General features: G+C 32.6%; 1 protein-coding gene, 1 long non-coding RNA gene and 2 pseudogenes across 2 annotated transcripts; 3 read left to right on the top strand and 1 right to left on the bottom strand.

The window, feature by feature from the left end:
• Positions 1-1,474: 1,474 nt before the first annotated feature.
• LOC131174548 (uncharacterized) lies at positions 1,475-3,274 on the bottom strand. The gene is made up of 2 exons (XM_058138228.1): positions 2,287-3,274; positions 1,475-1,802 (listed from the first exon to the last, which is right to left on the bottom strand). Exons 1-2 carry the CDS (start codon positions 3,108-3,110, stop codon positions 1,742-1,744), a joined length of 885 nt encoding a protein of 294 aa, XP_057994211.1. The 5' UTR covers positions 3,111-3,274; the 3' UTR covers positions 1,475-1,741.
• A 4,299-nt stretch (positions 3,275-7,573) lies between these two features.
• On the top strand, positions 7,574-9,913 carry LOC131174778 (putative pentatricopeptide repeat-containing protein At1g77010, mitochondrial; annotated as a pseudogene).
• Positions 9,914-9,948: 35 nt separating this feature from the next.
• On the top strand, positions 9,949-10,873 carry LOC131174518 (uncharacterized). The gene is made up of 2 exons (XR_009144850.1): positions 9,949-10,263; positions 10,369-10,873. It is a non-coding gene; the product is annotated as an uncharacterized LOC131174518 (long non-coding RNA).
• Positions 10,874-13,004: 2,131 nt separating this feature from the next.
• LOC131174643 (pentatricopeptide repeat-containing protein At1g43980, mitochondrial-like) lies at positions 13,005-18,808 on the top strand (annotated as a pseudogene).
• Positions 18,809-19,088: the final 280 nt, after the last annotated feature.

Here is a 19,088-nt window from a genome sequence, read left to right as displayed (position 1 = left end):
TTCATACATTTATCTATATTATTTAATTCAGGTAAAATTACTCAATGTGGCATCAGACTTCCCAATTCCAAATCTAACATTACAAATGCTAGAACCCTTGATAATAAAATAACACAAAATGCATTGTTCTCGTTATTTCTTCATTTCTGTAAAATTTTCCGTTGTTCACGGTCTTTCTACGCAAAATAATTAACTTTCTTACCTCAGTATAATGTACTATTTGAAGAGGGGATATGACGGGAAATTACTCTCACATCCATTTCCTCTCATATTTCACCATGGAATACCGAGTCTACATGATTGCACTGGTATGCCAACAGTGTGAGCCACAGTAATCAAAGGCTAAATGTGCACTCGCCTAAGGAGCAAGGCGCAAAAAAAGTGCACACCCAAATAAAGTGTAGCTCAAATTTACAAAACATTCAATTATTTCAATACTGCTAGAAGTTTAATACAATCAAATATATATTCATATAAACCACTTACACACATTATTTATAACTGATGCTGACTACAACAGGATTGGTGTTCTGATGTTAATTTTAATGCTTCTAGACTCTAGTTGAATGAATTTTTTTTTTGAAGAAAATAATTTTTAATTATATTACTAAATTATTGTTCAGTTTTTAGCTGGGGGTGGTGATAAACCGTGTTTATTTTTCTGATAGACTGTCAACTTCTAGAATATGTTTATATATATATAACATATGCTTTCCAACTAATTTTACGTTTTATTTTTATTGGTCAGAAGGCAGTTCGAAACCAATTTTAGATTTGATTCCATGCTTAGAAGGCTGGCATGTTGGGACAAAACCCACTATAACCTAATTGAAATTTAAAAAAAAAAATTATTATGCTTTTTTTTTTAATTATTGAAATCTCAATTATATAAAAACACATCCAATATAGAATTAAATGGCATTAGGCAGAATTCTAGTTCTCAATTTGGGATTAAAGGCTACACGTCTGACCAAAAAAATCAACTTAGAGAAGTGTTTGTTTTTCTGTAGTAAATATAGCAGACAAAACGGGAATATAACGAGCCTTTCTTGTGCAGCAAGTACACGTAATTGAATTTTCTCAGATCCCAATTTTATAGAAGTTTTAAGATTGACTGCTACTACATCTTCAGGTTTCAGTTCTTGATTGTGAAAGGCAATTTTAGTTGTTTTGCTCATCTTTGCTAGCTACTTAATTTCCATCATTAATAAAATATACTTTTTATTATATAAAAGTTTCTAACTTTCTAAAAGGAAAATAATGAAAATGGCAACTTCCATGCGAGGATCGAATGCACATTTTTTCGGTTTTGGGGGTAAAATTCTTCAAAACTATCCAGATTCATTATTACCATTTCTCGACCTGAAGCGTTTGTGGCATAAAAAAAAAAAATTCAATCGTCTGTCACTAAGGAAAGATGGTATTTATATATAGATCTAAAAGAACAAAGCAAAAAATGGAAAAGAGAGGTAAATGAACAATCATAGCAGACTCTTCAAGCATCTGTAAGAATATACATTCTATATTGCAACTCTGGAATGTGGCATCTCTTACTCTAAAATATACCTATACATATATACCAATTTATTTTCTGATTCTTCAGATATCCTTCTTTTAACTCCCTCTAGGAATGATTATAGTCTTAACTAGACCAAATATAGCCTGCCCCAAAGAGCAACTATTGATTCGTTCAACTAATTTGTGAAGAAGGCTTCGTTGAGTCCTGTAAGAGATTCATCCTTTATTCTGTCTTCTTCCCCCTCTTCCTGAAAATGACAGACCAGCAACCAACTCCTCCATTCCTGTGTCAAAAGTTAAAAAAAATCCCATCTTAAAACCTACCAAGTTGTTTAAATTTCGAGGAAATTGAAGTCAAGTGAAGGAAAAGGAAAATTGTTATATTACATGGAAAATGCTTTTCTTGCAGTTTGTTATTTCTTTTTCTTTATCCAAGACTTTGACGCGTAAAGGCATTAGAGAATACAAGGAAATTGTAAATGAAATTTACCAAATTTTATGAACAATCAAATAATTCTACCCAAAAATGAAAAAAAAAAGATCAAACAATTCTTTTTGTGTTGGAAAAATTTTGTCTTTGTACTTAGCATTCTGTAATTTTCCATGGTTCTCCTGTTTCATACTCTGTTTTGCAAAGGACAAGTTTCAGAAAATTCTCCCAGTCCCCCTACTTGTTTTGGCAAGAAGATAAAATTACTACTGAGATCTGAATATGTAAACTTATTGTGAATCTAAAATTAGCAAAAGAAGCAATTGATTATGGCATACCTGGTGCTGCCGTTTCTGCTGCTACTTCTACTGCTGCTGCTGCCACTGCTTTTTGAGCTTCCACTATTGCTACTTAATCCACCACTTTCACTTTCCCCCGACTCCGAGAATCTGTTCTTCCACCACTCGTTTTCTACACCTTTAGCAGATCCATCCAATAACAGAGGCTTTGGAGACACCCTTCCATCTCTTGCACTATTATTCATCGCTAAGTTATTATTATTGTTGCTGTTTTTCTTCATCTTCTTTCTTGAACCCAAAGAAAATGGAAATACCATCTTCAGAAGAAACCCTCCATTGTCTATGCTTCCACTTCTGTTCATTTGCACTTTTTTATCATTCTTTTTCTTCGCCGATTTTTCCCTCGTATACATGTATTCACTTGTTATACTCCTTTCTTTACTAAAACTTTCATCCTTAGCCTGATCAACCATGTTCTGCTCTACAATATCTTTTAAAGATAACTCGTAACATCCCTCAGGCATTCGACTCACCATCTCCATGAGCTCCTTCTGACCTCTAGCAATCGCTTGAGCTCTCGACGAAGGAGAAAGACTTCTATAATGGTTTTGGCGATGTTGGGGGCTTCTGGATGGACTCGTCCCCCATAAAGGAGGGGAAGAAACCGCAGAATCGTCATCATCTATGAGCTTCCTCTCAGCTTCAAATTCAGTCAAGCTATTCCAGGTCTGGTAGTTGGCATAATTCTGTGCCGTTTTCTGAGCTCGGAAGCCATAATTTCTGGCAGAAAAACTGTCGGTTACTCGGCCATTGGAAAAATGTACATGATTGATTTCAGGAAATTTTGTCGCAGGATCTAGCATGGTTTAATTTGTAGAATCGGAAGAAGAAGAAGCAGCTGTGATTTGTACTCGACGTTAAATTTGGTGAGAAGAAATGGGCGTGAAAGGCAAGGCAATTAAGCATTCACCGACCCCTAGTGGTGCGTGGCTCCCAAGATTATGTCATATTCTCAGCCATGAAGTTTTTAATGGTGACTCATGGAGGGCGGGACCGTTTTAGGCTCATAAAAGTCAAGGTTTTCTAGATGGCAGGGCGTGCTGTGTAGGCCCCATTTCCCATCTCTCATTCTCATGTAATGTTATTTCTTTTGTTTTTTTTTTGTCTTTTAAGGAGTTTTAGCTTTTGTTTTTTCTTTTTGTTTTTAAAAATAAATAAATAAATAAATATAAATGGTTATAAAAGGCTACCAGATCTCCATCCGTGTAACTTGACTTTTTGTTGCGTCTTATATCATAAACCCTATTTTCCACATTAAAAGAAAATTATCAAGTAGCCCTATTTTAATTAATTCATTTATATTATTATTATTATATAATTGGTGACGGATCCCTAGCCACTGAGAGGCAATTATGACTGATTAATAAAAAATTATATTTTTCATGAAATTTAAATATTTTAATTAAAATTTAATCGGAAATCGAGCCGATTAAATATATTTTTTTATATTCTTTTCCCAAGGTCGATATCCTTTATTCCCTTTCTCCGGGGACTTGCAACAGCCGAACGAATCTCCTGCCATTTTTCTTATTCATTTCTCTCTCAGGGAAAATAACAAATGAAAAATAAAAAAAAAGTTAATAATAATGATAAAAAAATATTTTTTTCTTATATTTAAATAATAAAAAAATATAAAAAAATTATTTTATAAATAATAAAATTATAATTTTATCCTATTTTCAAATATAAAATAATAAAAAATAAAATTATTTTACTCTCAAAGTTTCTTCTCTCTCTTTTCTTTCTTCGTCCTAACATAGTGTTAGAGCCCTCAGTTCCTTCCTCATCGGTACTGTCACCTCATCGCCACTAGCACTCGCCGACTCTTCTTAGTCGCCTCATCGCCTCGTCTTATCCCTGTTGGAGGACTGGGAATCTGGTATCGAGACCCTGTTCTCACCTTAGTCCTGTCTCTTGCATGGCTCCACCTACCCTTTTTTTTTTTGTTAGAAAATGGCCCTTGCTTCCGACCTTTTACATGTGGATTTTCAGTTGTGAAAATTTTGTTGAAATATTTTTATTAAAAAAAAAATATGTATATTTAGATGCGAATTTGTTCAGCTGTTGAATTCATTTTTCAAAATTTATAACCTAAATCTTAAGATATGTTGATTGTAATTCATTTAATGGCAGCAATAAAAACAGTTATTCAAAAATGAGGAAATGTCAATAATAAGGAAATATCAATAAATTTTTTGTGGAGAGGATTATTAAATTTGATTTATACATAAATGTATATCAATCTATAGTCGTTGGTTTTATTAAAGCAAGTAACGCCAAAACCAAAAGGCATTTTGCGCTCCATTATGCAATGATATTGTTTGGGTAAGTGTCGACCTCTTGCAACTTTGTGGGTAATGGTCTCTTTTTGCCCACATCCCAATCCCAATTAGCTCCTTTGGCTTTGTTATGCCTTTGTTGGTGTAAAGTTTTGATTTGACGTTTCTTTCTTTTTTTCTTTTTTATTTTTTATTGTCATTAATTCTCAATAAATAATATATATTTTTTTTTAATTGGGGAAACTTTTATTAAAGAGATAAAGCAATAAAAAAAGTTGGAGTAGATTGGTTTAATCAATTGGCAACCTTGTTAGCATCTCGCCTTAAATTTTGGGGCAATTGGGATTTTATCCGTTGCATTCATTTACAATGAACTCAGTCTCTCATGGCAATTGAGTCTTCTAATTTATGAAAGAAATGAGCAAGTAAATTTCCCTTTTAATTAATTAATTAATTTGTTGTCCTTCTCCACTCAAATATCAATTATTGTCCCTGCACCAACAAATATCACCTTTTGCCCAACCAATTTTCCTCACCCTTCAAAGCCTCCAATGCACGCAAGATATGCTCAAATACGTCCTCTACCTCATTTGTGGATTTAATTATTTATTTCGGCTAATTATTATAAATATTAAAAAATAATATTTTTTATATATAAAATAATATTTTTTTTAATTTTTAAAAAGATAATATTCATATTTATAGAGAGAGCATACATGTACACAATTATACCTAATAATTTCTCATTAATTTTATACATATTTTATTTTTTTATTGAAATAAATAATTAATTTTACACATTATTATATTAAATTAAAAATATATTATTCATCTAATAAAACTAAATTTAAGAATCTGTTCAAAATTTCTGTGATCAAGGAATTGACCAGAACAAGACTTCTAGACAATGTATCCTTGAGGAGAAAGCAAAAAGGAAATAATTACTTCACCAATGATTTTTTTTTATTTTTTGTTTGGTAAGAATAGGGAAAAAAAACTTATTAGATCACCAAATTATAAATCATAGGCATATAAAAGGCGGACATTATCATTTTATAATAATGAAGGTATTGGTGTTAATTGGAGGTGTGCTTAGGATTGTTATGTTTTCTTGTTCTATTGATACCATGAACTCAAATAAAGCTGAACCATTGGCTGTGTGCTTAAACCTTCTGAAATTATATATAATATATATTATGATTATGATGTGTACACAAACTTAACAAGCTAACAACGTTTCATTTCATTTACTTTACAAAAATCTTAAAAAATTAAAACATGATTAATTAATTAATTAATTACACTAACTAACACGTTAATTCTCTGGCAAAATTATTAGTATCACCATTTGTTGGATACGTATAAAAATGAAAGTTGGGATTCTGATTTTTGTCTTTTAGCAGTAATCTATAAGGGTTTTTTTTTAATTATTATTTTATTATTTTTTTTCTTCGTCTAAGCCATTGTTTTCTCTTTTCCATATAATTTATCAGTTTTTGTCAAATATATATTATTGCTAATATTTGACAATTGGAGGGATGCAGCCCAATAATAGCATATATATATATATATATATAAATTTAATTCTAATTAAAATTTGAAGTTAAAGTCTTATAATTTTAAAGATCAATCTAATATTATTGAATTAAAGTTAATTATTTTATATTTTAAGTTGATATATTTAATTTATAAATGATACTAGTTAATACTTTTAATCACATATACAACCAATTAATTTGTTAATTAGACATTTAGTTGATATATTTATAAATAGTAATAGTTAATACTTCTAATCACATACTACCAATTAATTAATTTGGCAAGGAAGTACATAGTACATTTAGATAAACATATTCCAAGATCCTCGTGCTACTTTAAGTAATGTAGTAGTTCATGTAATGAAAATGACCCATTACTGAAATAACCTAAAATTTTAAATAAAACACATTATTTATTATTATTATTATTATTATTATGTTAAAAAATTTTAATTGTTATTAAATTTTTATTTATTTCGTGAAAAATATTTTTTTATTTTTTTTAATATTTAAAGGAATTAGAAAAATAAATCAATAAAAAATATTTTTCTAATCAAAAGTGAAATTAAGTTATTTAAAAAAAAACTTGATATTTCTAGAATAAAAAGTTATTTTTTAGATTTTAATAATCTTATTAAAATATGAAAATACTTATACATACGTGATATAAAATATATATTATTAATTTTACATTACAACCAAATTACAAAAAATATTTTGATAAAAATTAACTTTTTAAAAAAAATTTTTTATTAAAAATATTTTCTATATATAAATTATTTTTTTTGAAACAAACATAGTCTTGGTAATGAAGCTATAGAATAAATGAAATCTCTAACTTTTCAAAATACAAGAAAACATTTTTTTTTTTGTTGTTCTTGGAGAAAAAAAAGAGGTGTACATAATTAATTTACTAGCTGGAAAGCTGAAATCCATGGAGCAGAGTCCGAATTCTTAGCCTAGGAAACTGTATTCATGGAGTTAGATTGAACAAGGATATAAGTTGCAACGGAGGATATGCCAACCAAAGAGAGTTCAAAACACTTGCACGACAAGAAAAAATGCAGAGAAAAAATCCCATTAGCATCATGAAGTACGCCACCTATGCCACTTCTGCTAAATTTCTCAATTCAATTGAGACTCAAACTTGACTAATATATTATAAATAATTAATAAGAAATGTAAGAAAATAAAATTTATGTGTTGGTATGGAAATTGAGGACTTAATTCTCTTCTATGAGGCACAAGAAAGGTTGGACAACCTTGGAAGCAAAGTAAAATAATGTAATGTGACTCGCCAGTTGCCAAGAAAATTTTGGACATGATGATCCTATGTGTCAAAGTCATTGCTTCGTAGCCACAATATAGTATTGGAAAATTTTGACATTGTTTTGTTTTTAATCCTTACAACTAATCTAGAAACCTAATTTTCTTGGTCTTCTTCACATTCTTTTTTACATCACCATCATCATCTTCATATTATTGCATTACAATGTATTAAAACGACCTGTCGTTTACCCGGATTATTTCTTCTGCATTTCTTTATGGACTGCTCGTCGTTTTACCACCACGAATAATTTTTCTTAGTCGACTGGTCAACAGACGGCGTCGTATTTACTAATAATACTACAAATAAGCTGCATTACGCGGTAAAACTTTCTTATAGACCAGAGATTCATGGGTCATTCTCTGTTGCTATGGATTTTGATCTCCAATCTTTAGCTCGCTTACTTCAATCCCTTAATACCCACCGTTCAATCCAACATGGCAAACAGCTCCACATTCTCTCTCTCAAAAGGGGTCTCATATATTCCACTCTTTCACTGGTAAACCGCATTCTGCTTATGTACACTCGGTGTGGCAGCACGAGCGATGCACATAAACTGTTCTATGAAATGCCCTATAGAAACTGCTTTTCATGGAACACCATGATAGAGGGCTACATGAAGTCTGGAAACAAAGAAAAATCCCTGGAGTTTTTCTATTTGATGCCCCACAAGGATGACTACTCATGGAATTTGGTCATTTCCGGGTTTGTAAAAGCTTGTGAATTTGACATTGCTAGGAAGTTGTTTAATGAGATGCCTAGGAGAAATGGGGTTGCATGGAATTCGATGATTCATGGTTATGCTCGGAATGGGCGTTCAAGAGAAGCTGTTAGGCTGTTTAAGGAATTGAATTTGAAGCCGTTGGAAAAATCATGTGGTGATTCGTTTGTATTAGCAACTGTTATTGGCGCTTGTACTGATTTGAAAGCTATTGAATGTGGCAAGCAAATCCATGCCCGGATTCTAATAGATGACATGGAATTTGACTCAGTATTGGCTAGTTCTCTGATTAATTTTTATGGAAAGTGTGGTGATTTAAACAGTGCGAATTATGTCTTAAATACGATGGAGGAGGCAAATGACTTTTCTTTGTCAACACTTATCACCGGCTATGCAAATTGTAGTAGAATGAATGATGCTAGAAGAATATTTGATAGAAAAAGTAGTCCATGTGTTGTGGTATGGAATTCATTGGTTTCTGGATATGTTATCAATAACAAAGAAATGGAAGCATTTGCACTCTTCAATAAGATGCAGAAAATTTAATTCAATTAGACTCATACACAGTATCAATTATTTTGAGTGCCTGCAGTAGCTTTGGGAATATACAACATGTTAAACAAATGCATTCCTATGCCTGTAAAGTTGGATTAGTTGATGATATTGTTGTCGCTTGTGCTTTTGTTGATGCATATTCCAAATGTGGAAGTCCTAATGATGCTTGCAAATTATTCAGCGAGCTCAAAGCCTACGATACAGTCTTGCTCAACTCTATGATCACAGTATATAGCAATTGTGGTAGAATTGAAGATGCTAAGCAGATCTTCAAGACAATGCCTAGTAAAAGCTTGATATCATGGAATTCAATGATAGTGGGTCTTGCCAAAAATGGTTGTCCAATTGACGATTGGATCTTTTTGCAAAATGAATAAACTGGATTTGAGGATTGACAAGTTTAGCCTTGCTAGTGTGATCAGTGCCTGTGCTGGTATCTCTTCACTTGAACTTGGTGAACAGGTTTTTGCAATAGCAATCATGATTGGGCTAAAATCTGATCTGGTTGTTTCTACCTCACTTGTTGATTTTTATTGCAAATGTGGTTTTGTTGACATTGGGAGAAAACTATTTGATACAATGACCAAATCTGATGAAGTCTCTTGGAATTCAATGTTGATGGGGTATGCTACAAATGGTTATGGATTGGAAGCACTAACACTGTTCAATGAAATGAAGCATGCTGATGTGATACCTACTGATATTTCATTTACGTGCGTTTTATCCGCCTGTAATCATTGTGGATTGGTTGAGGAGGGGTGGAAATGGTTTAATATTATGAAATATGACTATCATATTGATCCAGGAATTGAGCACTATTCATGCATGGTTGATCTCTTTGCTCGTGCTGGTTACATACAAGAAGCAAAGAATCTTGTTGAGAATATGCCTTTTGTGGCAGACGCCAGTATGTGGTTATCTGTGTTGAGGGGTTGTTTGGCTCATGGAGATAAGGATCTTGGAGAAAAGGTGGCAGAGCGAATCATTGAGCTTGATCCTGAGAGCTCCAGTGCATATGTGCAACTATCTGGCATATTTGCTACCTCTGGGGACTGGGAAAGCTCAGCCCTAGTTAGAAAGATAATGAAAGAGAAGCAAGTTAAAAAGCATCCTGGTTTCAGTTGGGCTGATTGAACAAGATATCTGGAACGTGAGCAATCAGGGGACTTGCATCATCATGAGAAGGAATCATGTTATTCATTTTTGTTTTGCTGATCTTTTTGTGGGTTCAATTACATTCAATCAACTGTAAATTCGAAGCAATCTTGTCAATTTTGGGTTCACCTAGCTCTGTATTTGCTACTTAAATCATATCAAGATATCTCATTTAGACTATGAGCAAAGCTTGGTCTTACAGTGCATCCATCCTGCTACTTTTATCTTCTTGTCACTTGTGTTATTTGGGCAAGGTGGGCTACCATTTTCTTACACATTTTTGTAGCTTCCTTATGGGGGCATTGCCTGATCAAAGCGGCCACACTTTCTTCTTGGCCTATATGATTATTACAACAATTTATTCTAGGCATTTCCCTAGTGGTGAGTAAGTTCTCTGCATGCAATTAGAATTAACTGGAAAGCTCTTGATGGTTATGCCTTGATTTGAAACCTATGATGCGTTTGGATCTTCCCTGTCTTTTGCAGTGATCATCATTGCATGGATTTGGAGTTGAGTAAAGGAGGCTTATGCATGGACTTGAAGAGGAAGAAAGTAGGGTAGCCATCGAAATCATGAGCATACACAGATATGACAATTCAAGCAGAGGTGCAAACATGAATTACACTAGAATTGTACAGTTATTTTTTGGGAAGCCCAAAGATTTCTTCCTCTATAGAAGCTCAATTATGCAGATGATCTCATAGCATCTTGAGATCTAGATATGTGATATATTGAAATTAAATTAGATAGTTATGAACATGACTTGCATCAGGAAAGTTCATGCCTCGCTCTTTGATCTTTGACAAAGTTAGTCCCTGCTCAACTACATTAGGTAATGTGTTTGAGTCATCAGCTTGAAAAAATAAAAAAATTGTTCTCATTACTTTGTTCTCATCTTACATATTCTGTAAATCTTGTAGTCTAAATTGAGGAATTTTTAATTGTAGCTTAAATTTTGAGCTTCAAATGCATAGTGGATTTATTTGTTTATTTATTATCTACGTCAGCCTAGGAACTGGACTGCAGCTTGCCGTAAACAGGGGAAATTATCAGGAATTTCAAGGTTAATTGTATATTGCTAGTTTGATTGCAAGTGGGGAAGACTCGATCTATAGAATTATAGTTCATCAAGTGGAAAAAGTCCTTAAAACAGCCTTATTATTTGGAATAAAATTCTAAGAAAGCTACTCCTACTAGATATTTACACATATGCTACCAATGAAATCTTTGCTCTGCAAAAGCGGGAAAACAATATTTTCTTTGTACATGAAAATTGATTATTACAAATGATGGAATTTTAAATTGTTTCATTCAATTTCCTTTTGCTAGACCAACTCTTGCAACCAAAAGAAGCATACCACAGGGTACAGCTCCATTAAACCCTTGAGAGTAGTATTGCACTAGCATGCCTATGTCAGTAGAAATGAAGCATCTATAAACTATTTGTACTTCCAAGCTCCAAACATTTTGAACAGTTGCACAAATTGTTGTTAAATATTAAAAAGTATGATATTTTATTCAATAAAAGCATGTTTAATTAGTTCAATAAAATTTACATTTATATAGGGGAGACTTACAGAGTTAATAAAACTATAGGAGAATTAAACTCATGAGCCATACTATGAAGTTGTGAAAGAGAGTTGTGGAACATCGACTATGTCATGACATTTATATCTCTTCCAATCAATTGGGCTTCATGCCCGGTCGTTCAACTATGGAAGCAATCTTTCTCATTAGAAGCTTGATGGAGAAATATAGAGATGTGAAGAAAGATCTACACATGGTTTTTATCGATTTGGAGAAGACTTATGATGGTGTTCCAAGAGATGTCTTATGGAGAGTGTTAGAACAAAAGAGGGTATCTATTAGGTACATACAAGTGTTGAAATATATGTATGAAGGAGTAACTATTATTGTGCACACAGTGGAAGGGGATACAAGAGATTTTCCTATCTCAGTTGGATTACACTAAAGTTAAGGTGTAAGCCCTTACCTTTTTACATTAGTTTTAGATGAACTGATGAAACATATACAAGTGAGTATCCCTTGGTGCATGATGTTTGCGGATGATATAGTTTTAATAGATGAGAAGCGAGAAGGAGTCAATAGAAAGTTAGAGCTTTAAAGAAGTACTCTAGAGTCAAAGGGATTTAAGTTAAGTAGAACGGAAATAGAATACATGCATTGCAATTTCAGTGAAGGCCGAACTGGTGATAGGGAAAGAGTTAATTTGGATAGAGTGGTACTATCCTAAAGTAATCACTTTAAATATCTCGGCTCAATCCTTCAAGTAGATGGGGGATATGAGAAGGATGTTAGTCATAAGATTAAAGCCGGATGGTTGAAGTGGAGATGTGCCACGGGAGTCTTATGTGGTTGCAAGATTCCCAATAAGTTAAAAGGAAAATTTTACCATACAGCCATACAACTGGCCATGTTATATTGCGAGTGTTGGGCATTGAAGGAGTCATATGTATCTAAGATAAGAGTTGCGGAGATGAGAATGTTTAGGTGAATGAGTAGCCATACTAGACTAGATAAAGTCCATAATGAGAGTATTAGAGAAAATGTAGGAGTGGTGCCAATTGAGGATGAGTTGAGGGAAGGGAGATTAATATGGTTTGGTCATGTGAAGCGCAGACATACGGAGGCTCCAATTAGACAAGTAGAGCACATTATGTTAGAGGATAGAAAGAAAAGAAGGAGTAGACCTAAACTGATTTAGAGGAGAGTAGTACAACATGACCTAGAAGCATTACACATTTCTGAGGATTTAACCCAAAATCGTTTAGAGTGGAGAAAGAGAATTTATATAACCGACCCCAAATTTTTAGGATAAAAGCTTAGTTGAGTTAAATATACTTTAAAAAAAGTAAATTAAATATTTCTTTAATTTTAAAGGAAATACATTTTCATTCTTCTGCGCTAGTCTGTAGTCTCATCTAAAAAAAATTTAGGCTGGCCTCTACAGCTCTGCTACTCAAAACTTAAGCCTCTCTAGAACTTGTGGGTGCAGAGATGGAACAAGAAGAAGAAGGAGAATCACTGCTAGAGGATTCAAAACCTAGTTTTATTAGGTAAACTTTGAGGTTTCTTTATTTACAGGCTTCTTTAATAGCACATGGCATTTTTATGTAATCTTCTTCTAAAGCAAAATCGTAAAATCTCCCAAACTGCATTCTCCTTCTACTCTCAAATCATAGACCGTTGTTTCTTAGTAAAATCATTATCTTTTGCCAAGATTGTCATACTTTTCTAGGCAATTGCTGTTTTGACCTATACTTCCATTTTTGTGGTTCTTTTAATGATATTTTGACGGTGTTTAGTGATGTAACTAGTAAAAATACTATATCATGTAACATTTTCTTGGAAGGTGTTTTAAATTTTGGCGAGTTTGAGATGGCCCATTCTCCTTTCAATGAAATGCCTGAAAGGGACACTAGGGGTGAGCAAATTTCGGTTCGAACCAAAAAATCGAACCGAACCGAATAAATTCAGTTCAATCAGTTTATTTTAAAATTCAATTGGTTCGGTTCAATTTTATATTATAAAAATTTTGATTATTTTAGTTCGATTCAATTTTGAAGGAAAAAAAATCGGTTAAACCGAACCGAACCGAATAGTAATTTTATATATTCAAATCGAACCGAATTGATTTTTGAATTGATTTATTTTTATGGGAAATTTATGAATTATATTTAATTTTTTATATATAAATTGTTTAATTTTATTGATTAATGGTTATTAAGTTCAAACCAAAATCCAAATTTGTAACACCCCATCAGAATTATTCCAGACATTCCCATCGTCCGTGACTGTCATCCGAATACTAGAACGTTTGGAAAAATATTTAAATTAAAGTGAGAAACCATAATTAACTCAAATATTAACAAGAAAAATGTAGGAAAAATTTTAAAAATAAAATATAACCAAGTTAAATGAGCCGGTGCCCTAGCGATGGGTAACCCAGTGGTAAGTTGCGGTATTTGCAACTAGAAGCTCTAAACCGGGAGAAAATTCATAAAATAATTTTTGGGACTGCAAAGAAGAGTTATTGAGGTTTTTATGGCATTAGAATGCCAAGAAAAGGTTTAGAAAAATTTTTCAATAAGTACAAACAATTTTAGTCTGTTAAGCCAAACGGAGGGCATTTTGATCATTTCGTCTTCAGAGATGATTTTTGGCTGATTTGTCTAGTTAAGTAAATAATTATTATGATCTAAAATATGAATAAATATTGCTAAAAATTAAATTAGAAATAAGTAGAGAAGAGAAGAGAAGAGAAGAAAAGAAAATGAGAGAAAATGCTAATTATGACATCATATGATGTCATTTAAATTTCCTCCACCAATCACAATTTATTAAACTCATTAAAAGAGATAAAAGAGGCCAAAAATTGACAAACAATCTGCATCTTCAACCTTTGGGCAGCAAAAAACATTGAGAGAGAGAGAGAGAGAAGAGGTTCCACTATTTTCAAGCTTAAAAGCTTGAATTTCCTCTCCATTTGTTCACCAAAATTGCCAAGTCCCTTCACAAAAATTTGATCTTTCACCTAGAAAAAGCTATTGGCAGCCAAATAAGAAGAGATTAGGGAGGTTTAATCAAGGTTAAGTGAAGCTCAAAAAGGTTAGTGCTTATACTTACTTCCCTCTCTTTTTAATCCTTGTTAGGAAGACTAATTAAATGAGAGTTTGTTGAAAAATTAAATAAAACAATTATATTGAAGTGTGTATGAAAATTTGCAGCCATGGGAGAAGGATGAGATTGGTTAATTTGTATGACTTGAATTGTTTAGAAGTGGTTTGTGATGAGAAAACTTGAGTTAGATATTGGATTATGTGTGTTGAATGTGTTAGATGGCATGATAGCATGAAATGGACACTTGGAAATTAGGGTTTGTGAAAAAAATTAGGGTTTGCTCATGAAATAGTATATTAACCTTGTAATGGTCAATTAGTGACCATTTGAATGTGTGTGAGGAGGAATTGAAGTGAGTAAGGATGTTGGAGTTGAGCTTAGGCATGCTGCCCTTGGTGACCTGCAGGACTGGTTGTGAGTCCAATAAGTTTGGGCAGCCATAAATGGAGTTTCATAGGTTCAATTGGTGCAAGGCCAATTGGACATGAAACTAGACATATAATGGCATAACTTTGGTGAAGAAACCCTGTCCGGGAAACCAAACCAAGTTGACCTAAAAATTACCCTAATTTGGGTGACTTGCATTCTGCCTGGGCAAAATGACCAAATGAATAGTATTTATTCATTTGGTCATAACTCCGTTTAGAAAGGTTTAATTGACCTAAAATTTTACCAGCAGATAGCTGAGACATAGGCCTACAACTTTTATGAAGAAACTAAACCCGGAATTTGATCATAACATGTTCAAAAACTGACCTGTAGTCAGTGTACAAAAAAGGGTAGAATTGGTTCTGCCCAGAAAATCTGGAAAATTTGTAATCCGGCCAGTTATGGTGTTTAGGCCATAACTTGAGCTACAAAACTCTAAATGGAGTGATTCAAAAAAAGAAATGTAACTAGACACAATAAGGAACAACTTTTATGAAGACAATTTTGTCAAATTTCTACTGTACAAATGACTAATGGAACAGTAAACTTAGTACTTGAAATCTAAAAATTGTAAAGTAACCAACCCTAAGCTTTAAAATGGTGTTGGCAACCAATACCAACAACTTTAGAATGTAAAATGTGGTATCTTGGTGAACATAGGTTCAATAAATTTATTATGTATTAAAAAGTCAATAATTTGAGTGAATAGTAATGTGAATTGTAATACAAAGACACAAAGTGTAATAACTAAATTGGTAGAGGAAATTAATGTATGAAATTTGGAATCCAAGAAATATTCATGGATTATTTGGAATAGGTAATTGAGATTTATACTCCCAACACTAGTGAAATTCATAATGTATTAGCAATACAACTTGAAGTATGAAATGTACTACACATGAATAGATTGTTGAATGTATAAATGAGATGTATGTCATTTGGGATTTAGGTTCCCATTAAGAGAGAAAGGAAATATGATGAATGTAAATGGTACGTGAAACCAAATGAATGTGAATTGAAATTAGTATGAATATTATGATGAATGTATAAATTACGAAATTTGTCATGAAATAATGAAATCATAAAACACAATATATTAATATTTAATGATATTATGTGCCCTTGTATTGCCTAGACACGTGTGTCAAATTGGATAGTTTGGCATGCCAATAGGGTATTGTTTTAGCAGTACTGCGAAAGGCTTTATGCCTGTATTCATGGCTTTATGCCTGCATTCATGGCTTTATACCCGCATTCATGGCTTAATGCCCGATTATGTGTTATAATGGCTTTTTAGCCATACTGACTACATACATGGTTGAAGTTCTGCGTCCCATGGTATGACGGCTCGAGGCATCGCGGTGTCCAGTGCCAACGACCCGTTATCTAGTTTAGTCAGCCTGTCATAGGTTACTTGGGCAGTCTAATTTATTAAAATAAGTTATGAATATTAGCAATTAAAAATGCTAGAAAGTAAATAAATGAAAAGAAGTTCTGAAATAAATTAGATTAGTTCCAAAAATTTATTTCTTAGAATGATCTGAAGTAAATTAAATTAGTTCTAAAAATTTTAAATATTACAAAATAATTGTAAACAAATTATAAATTATCATGGAAGTGATAAAAGACTAGTAAAAAATTATAACTTAAATACCAGTATAAATGTGACTTTCATAAGAAAAAAGTATAAGTATAAATTTTAGATTTATTTGTACATTATATAAATGATTATTGTAAACTTATGACAGAAGAGATTCTAGAGAGTAACATAAATGACGAAAAATATACTGTATGACAAATTTCATATGAACCAAATAAAATTCTTGAGTATAGAAAATATGCTCGAATTATTTTTATTTGTATACATTATTTCTTGTTATATTATTGCACCACTAAGCAGCAATGCTTAGCGCGATGGATTTGTTTCCTTGTGCAGGTACTAAAGTTAAAGCCTAGTTAATACTAAACAGAGATTTTGGAGTCTGATCTGCAGAGTGTTCAAGGTTGTCACCTTCTCAGCAATGCATGTAGATAGGGCCCATATAGATCATATTATATATTTTGTACATTATAATTAGTTATTATTTATAATGTAAACTATGAATTGTATGTTGAAACATAGATTATGGAACTGTAATTAATTTGTAGATCATGTAAATTATGAATTTCTGTAATCAGTTTGTAAATCATATAAATTAATGAAACTTGAGAACTTATATATATAAATTGTGCGTGAATGGAAATGCATGGGAATGAATATGAAATTGAGATATATGAATGAGATGTGAATTATGAAATGATTATGAAAATAATTGATGAGATTTTTATTTTAAAATATTATTGAAATTTTCAAACAGGTGAATAGTAAAACACGTCAAACGATAATAAAATAGAGGAAACTCTGCTAATTTCTCCTTCGAAAAATAATCGATATTAAATATAATAAGAACAAAATTTTTAAAGAAATAAAGTAAGATAAGTTAGGGTGCTCCGATACCGAATGTAGCACACCTCGCTCGGTTACACTGTAACCGGGTGAGGGGTGTTACAAAATTAGACCAAATAACTTGAAAATCAAGTCTAAATTAAAAAATAATCAAAAATCAAAACCAATCGATTTGAACCAAACCGAACAGAACCGAACCGAGATAGACAGTTGGTTCGATTTGATTTTTCATCCATTTTGGTTCGGTTCGGTTTCTAAAATATGTAATTTGGTTTTCATTATTTAATTCGGTTCGGTTCGGTTCCGTTCCGTTTGAACCGAATGCTCACCCCTAAGAGATGTCGTTAGTTGGAATTCCATGACCTCTGGATATGCTTCATATGGGTACTTCAATTATGCATTAAGAATTTTTAGGGAAATGCAAAATATGCGTGCGAAGCCAATTGAATTCACATACTTGATTATAATATCTACACTCAATAGTATTTGATGCTCTTCACTATAAGGAACTTCATGCTAGCATGATTCGAGGTGGGTTGAACATATTGAATGTCGTGCATGGGAATTCCTTAATTGACATTTATGGGAAGCTTGGCTACACAAATTATGCTTTTGGTGTGTTTTTTACAATGGAAGAGTTAGATGTTATCACTTGGAATTTGCTGATTGCAGAATGTTGTAAATCTGGACCTGGAGAACTGGCATTAAATCAGTTCTGTTGGATGACATGAGATCTTTAAGGTATTCACCCAAAGTAATCACTTATTGCTCTAATTTGCAAAATTTAGGCACAGCTAAGTAGCTTTTTTCCTTTAGTCTCAAGACAGGATCTCTTTGTAATTCCATTGTTTCAAGTGCTGGTATAGACCTATTTTCCAAATGCAACAGATTGAAGGATTCAGAGCAGCTCTTTGAGGAAATAGATCAATGGGATTCTTCACTAGCAATTCCATGATTTCAAGCCATGCAGAGCATGTTTAAAGGAGGAAGCTCTCTAACTTTTTGTGATCTTTATGAGGGAGAATATTAGGCCTATTGAATTCACAATTAGCAGTGTTCTAAGCTCTATTTCCATTTTTCCAGCAGAGCAAGGCACTCAAATGCATTCCTTATTGGTAAAATTAGGTTCGGAGTTAGACGTTATCATTGCCATCTCACTTGTGGATATGTATTCAAAATTTGGATTCATTGTTTATAAAATATTTAAGAAGATGATTATAAGAGATCTGATATCTTGGAATACCATGATTATGGGTTTGGCTTGCAATGGTAGAGTACTTGAAACCTTGGTTATTTTCAAGGAACTGCTAAGTAGAGGCCCACCACCAGATTGAATAACACTGGCTGGGGTTTTACTAGCTTGCAGCTATAGGGGTTTTGTTGAAGAAGGAAAGACTATATTTTCATAAATGGAAGGAATCTACGGAGTTACTCCTAGCATTTAGCATTATGCTTTGTTGGGAATTGAAAGAGAAAATTATGGAAGAATTGAGAGAGAGCAGAAGACATGGTGAAGGAAGAACCTCAATTACTTTTTTTCATTACAAAGACTAAATACATTACAAAAGTCAAAAGTTTGCTAATCAAACCTCCATAATGTAAGGAAGTTTGTCTCCCAAACTTAAGCTTCTCCACTCATTCTAAACTAACCCCAACTAATACAATATGAGGGAGAAAATACATTAAAAT

Source organism: Hevea brasiliensis, chromosome 16, assembly GCF_030052815.1.
Source record: "Hevea brasiliensis isolate MT/VB/25A 57/8 chromosome 16, ASM3005281v1, whole genome shotgun sequence".
Taxonomy (NCBI): domain Eukaryota; kingdom Viridiplantae; phylum Streptophyta; class Magnoliopsida; order Malpighiales; family Euphorbiaceae; genus Hevea; species Hevea brasiliensis.
Note: the sequence above shows the minus strand (reverse complement) of the source record. Positions and strands in the feature narration are given on the sequence as shown.

Bases quoted from the DNA above. Each gene is read 5' to 3' on its own strand.
- LOC131174548 (XM_058138228.1), bottom strand. From the start codon at position 3,110: ATGCTAGATCCTGCGACAAAATTTCCTGAAATCAATCATGTACATTTT. The intron at 1,803-2,286 runs GTATGCCATAAT...CTTTTGACACAG, and splicing joins AGCAGAAACGGCAGCACCAG to GAATGGAGGAGTTGGTTGCT.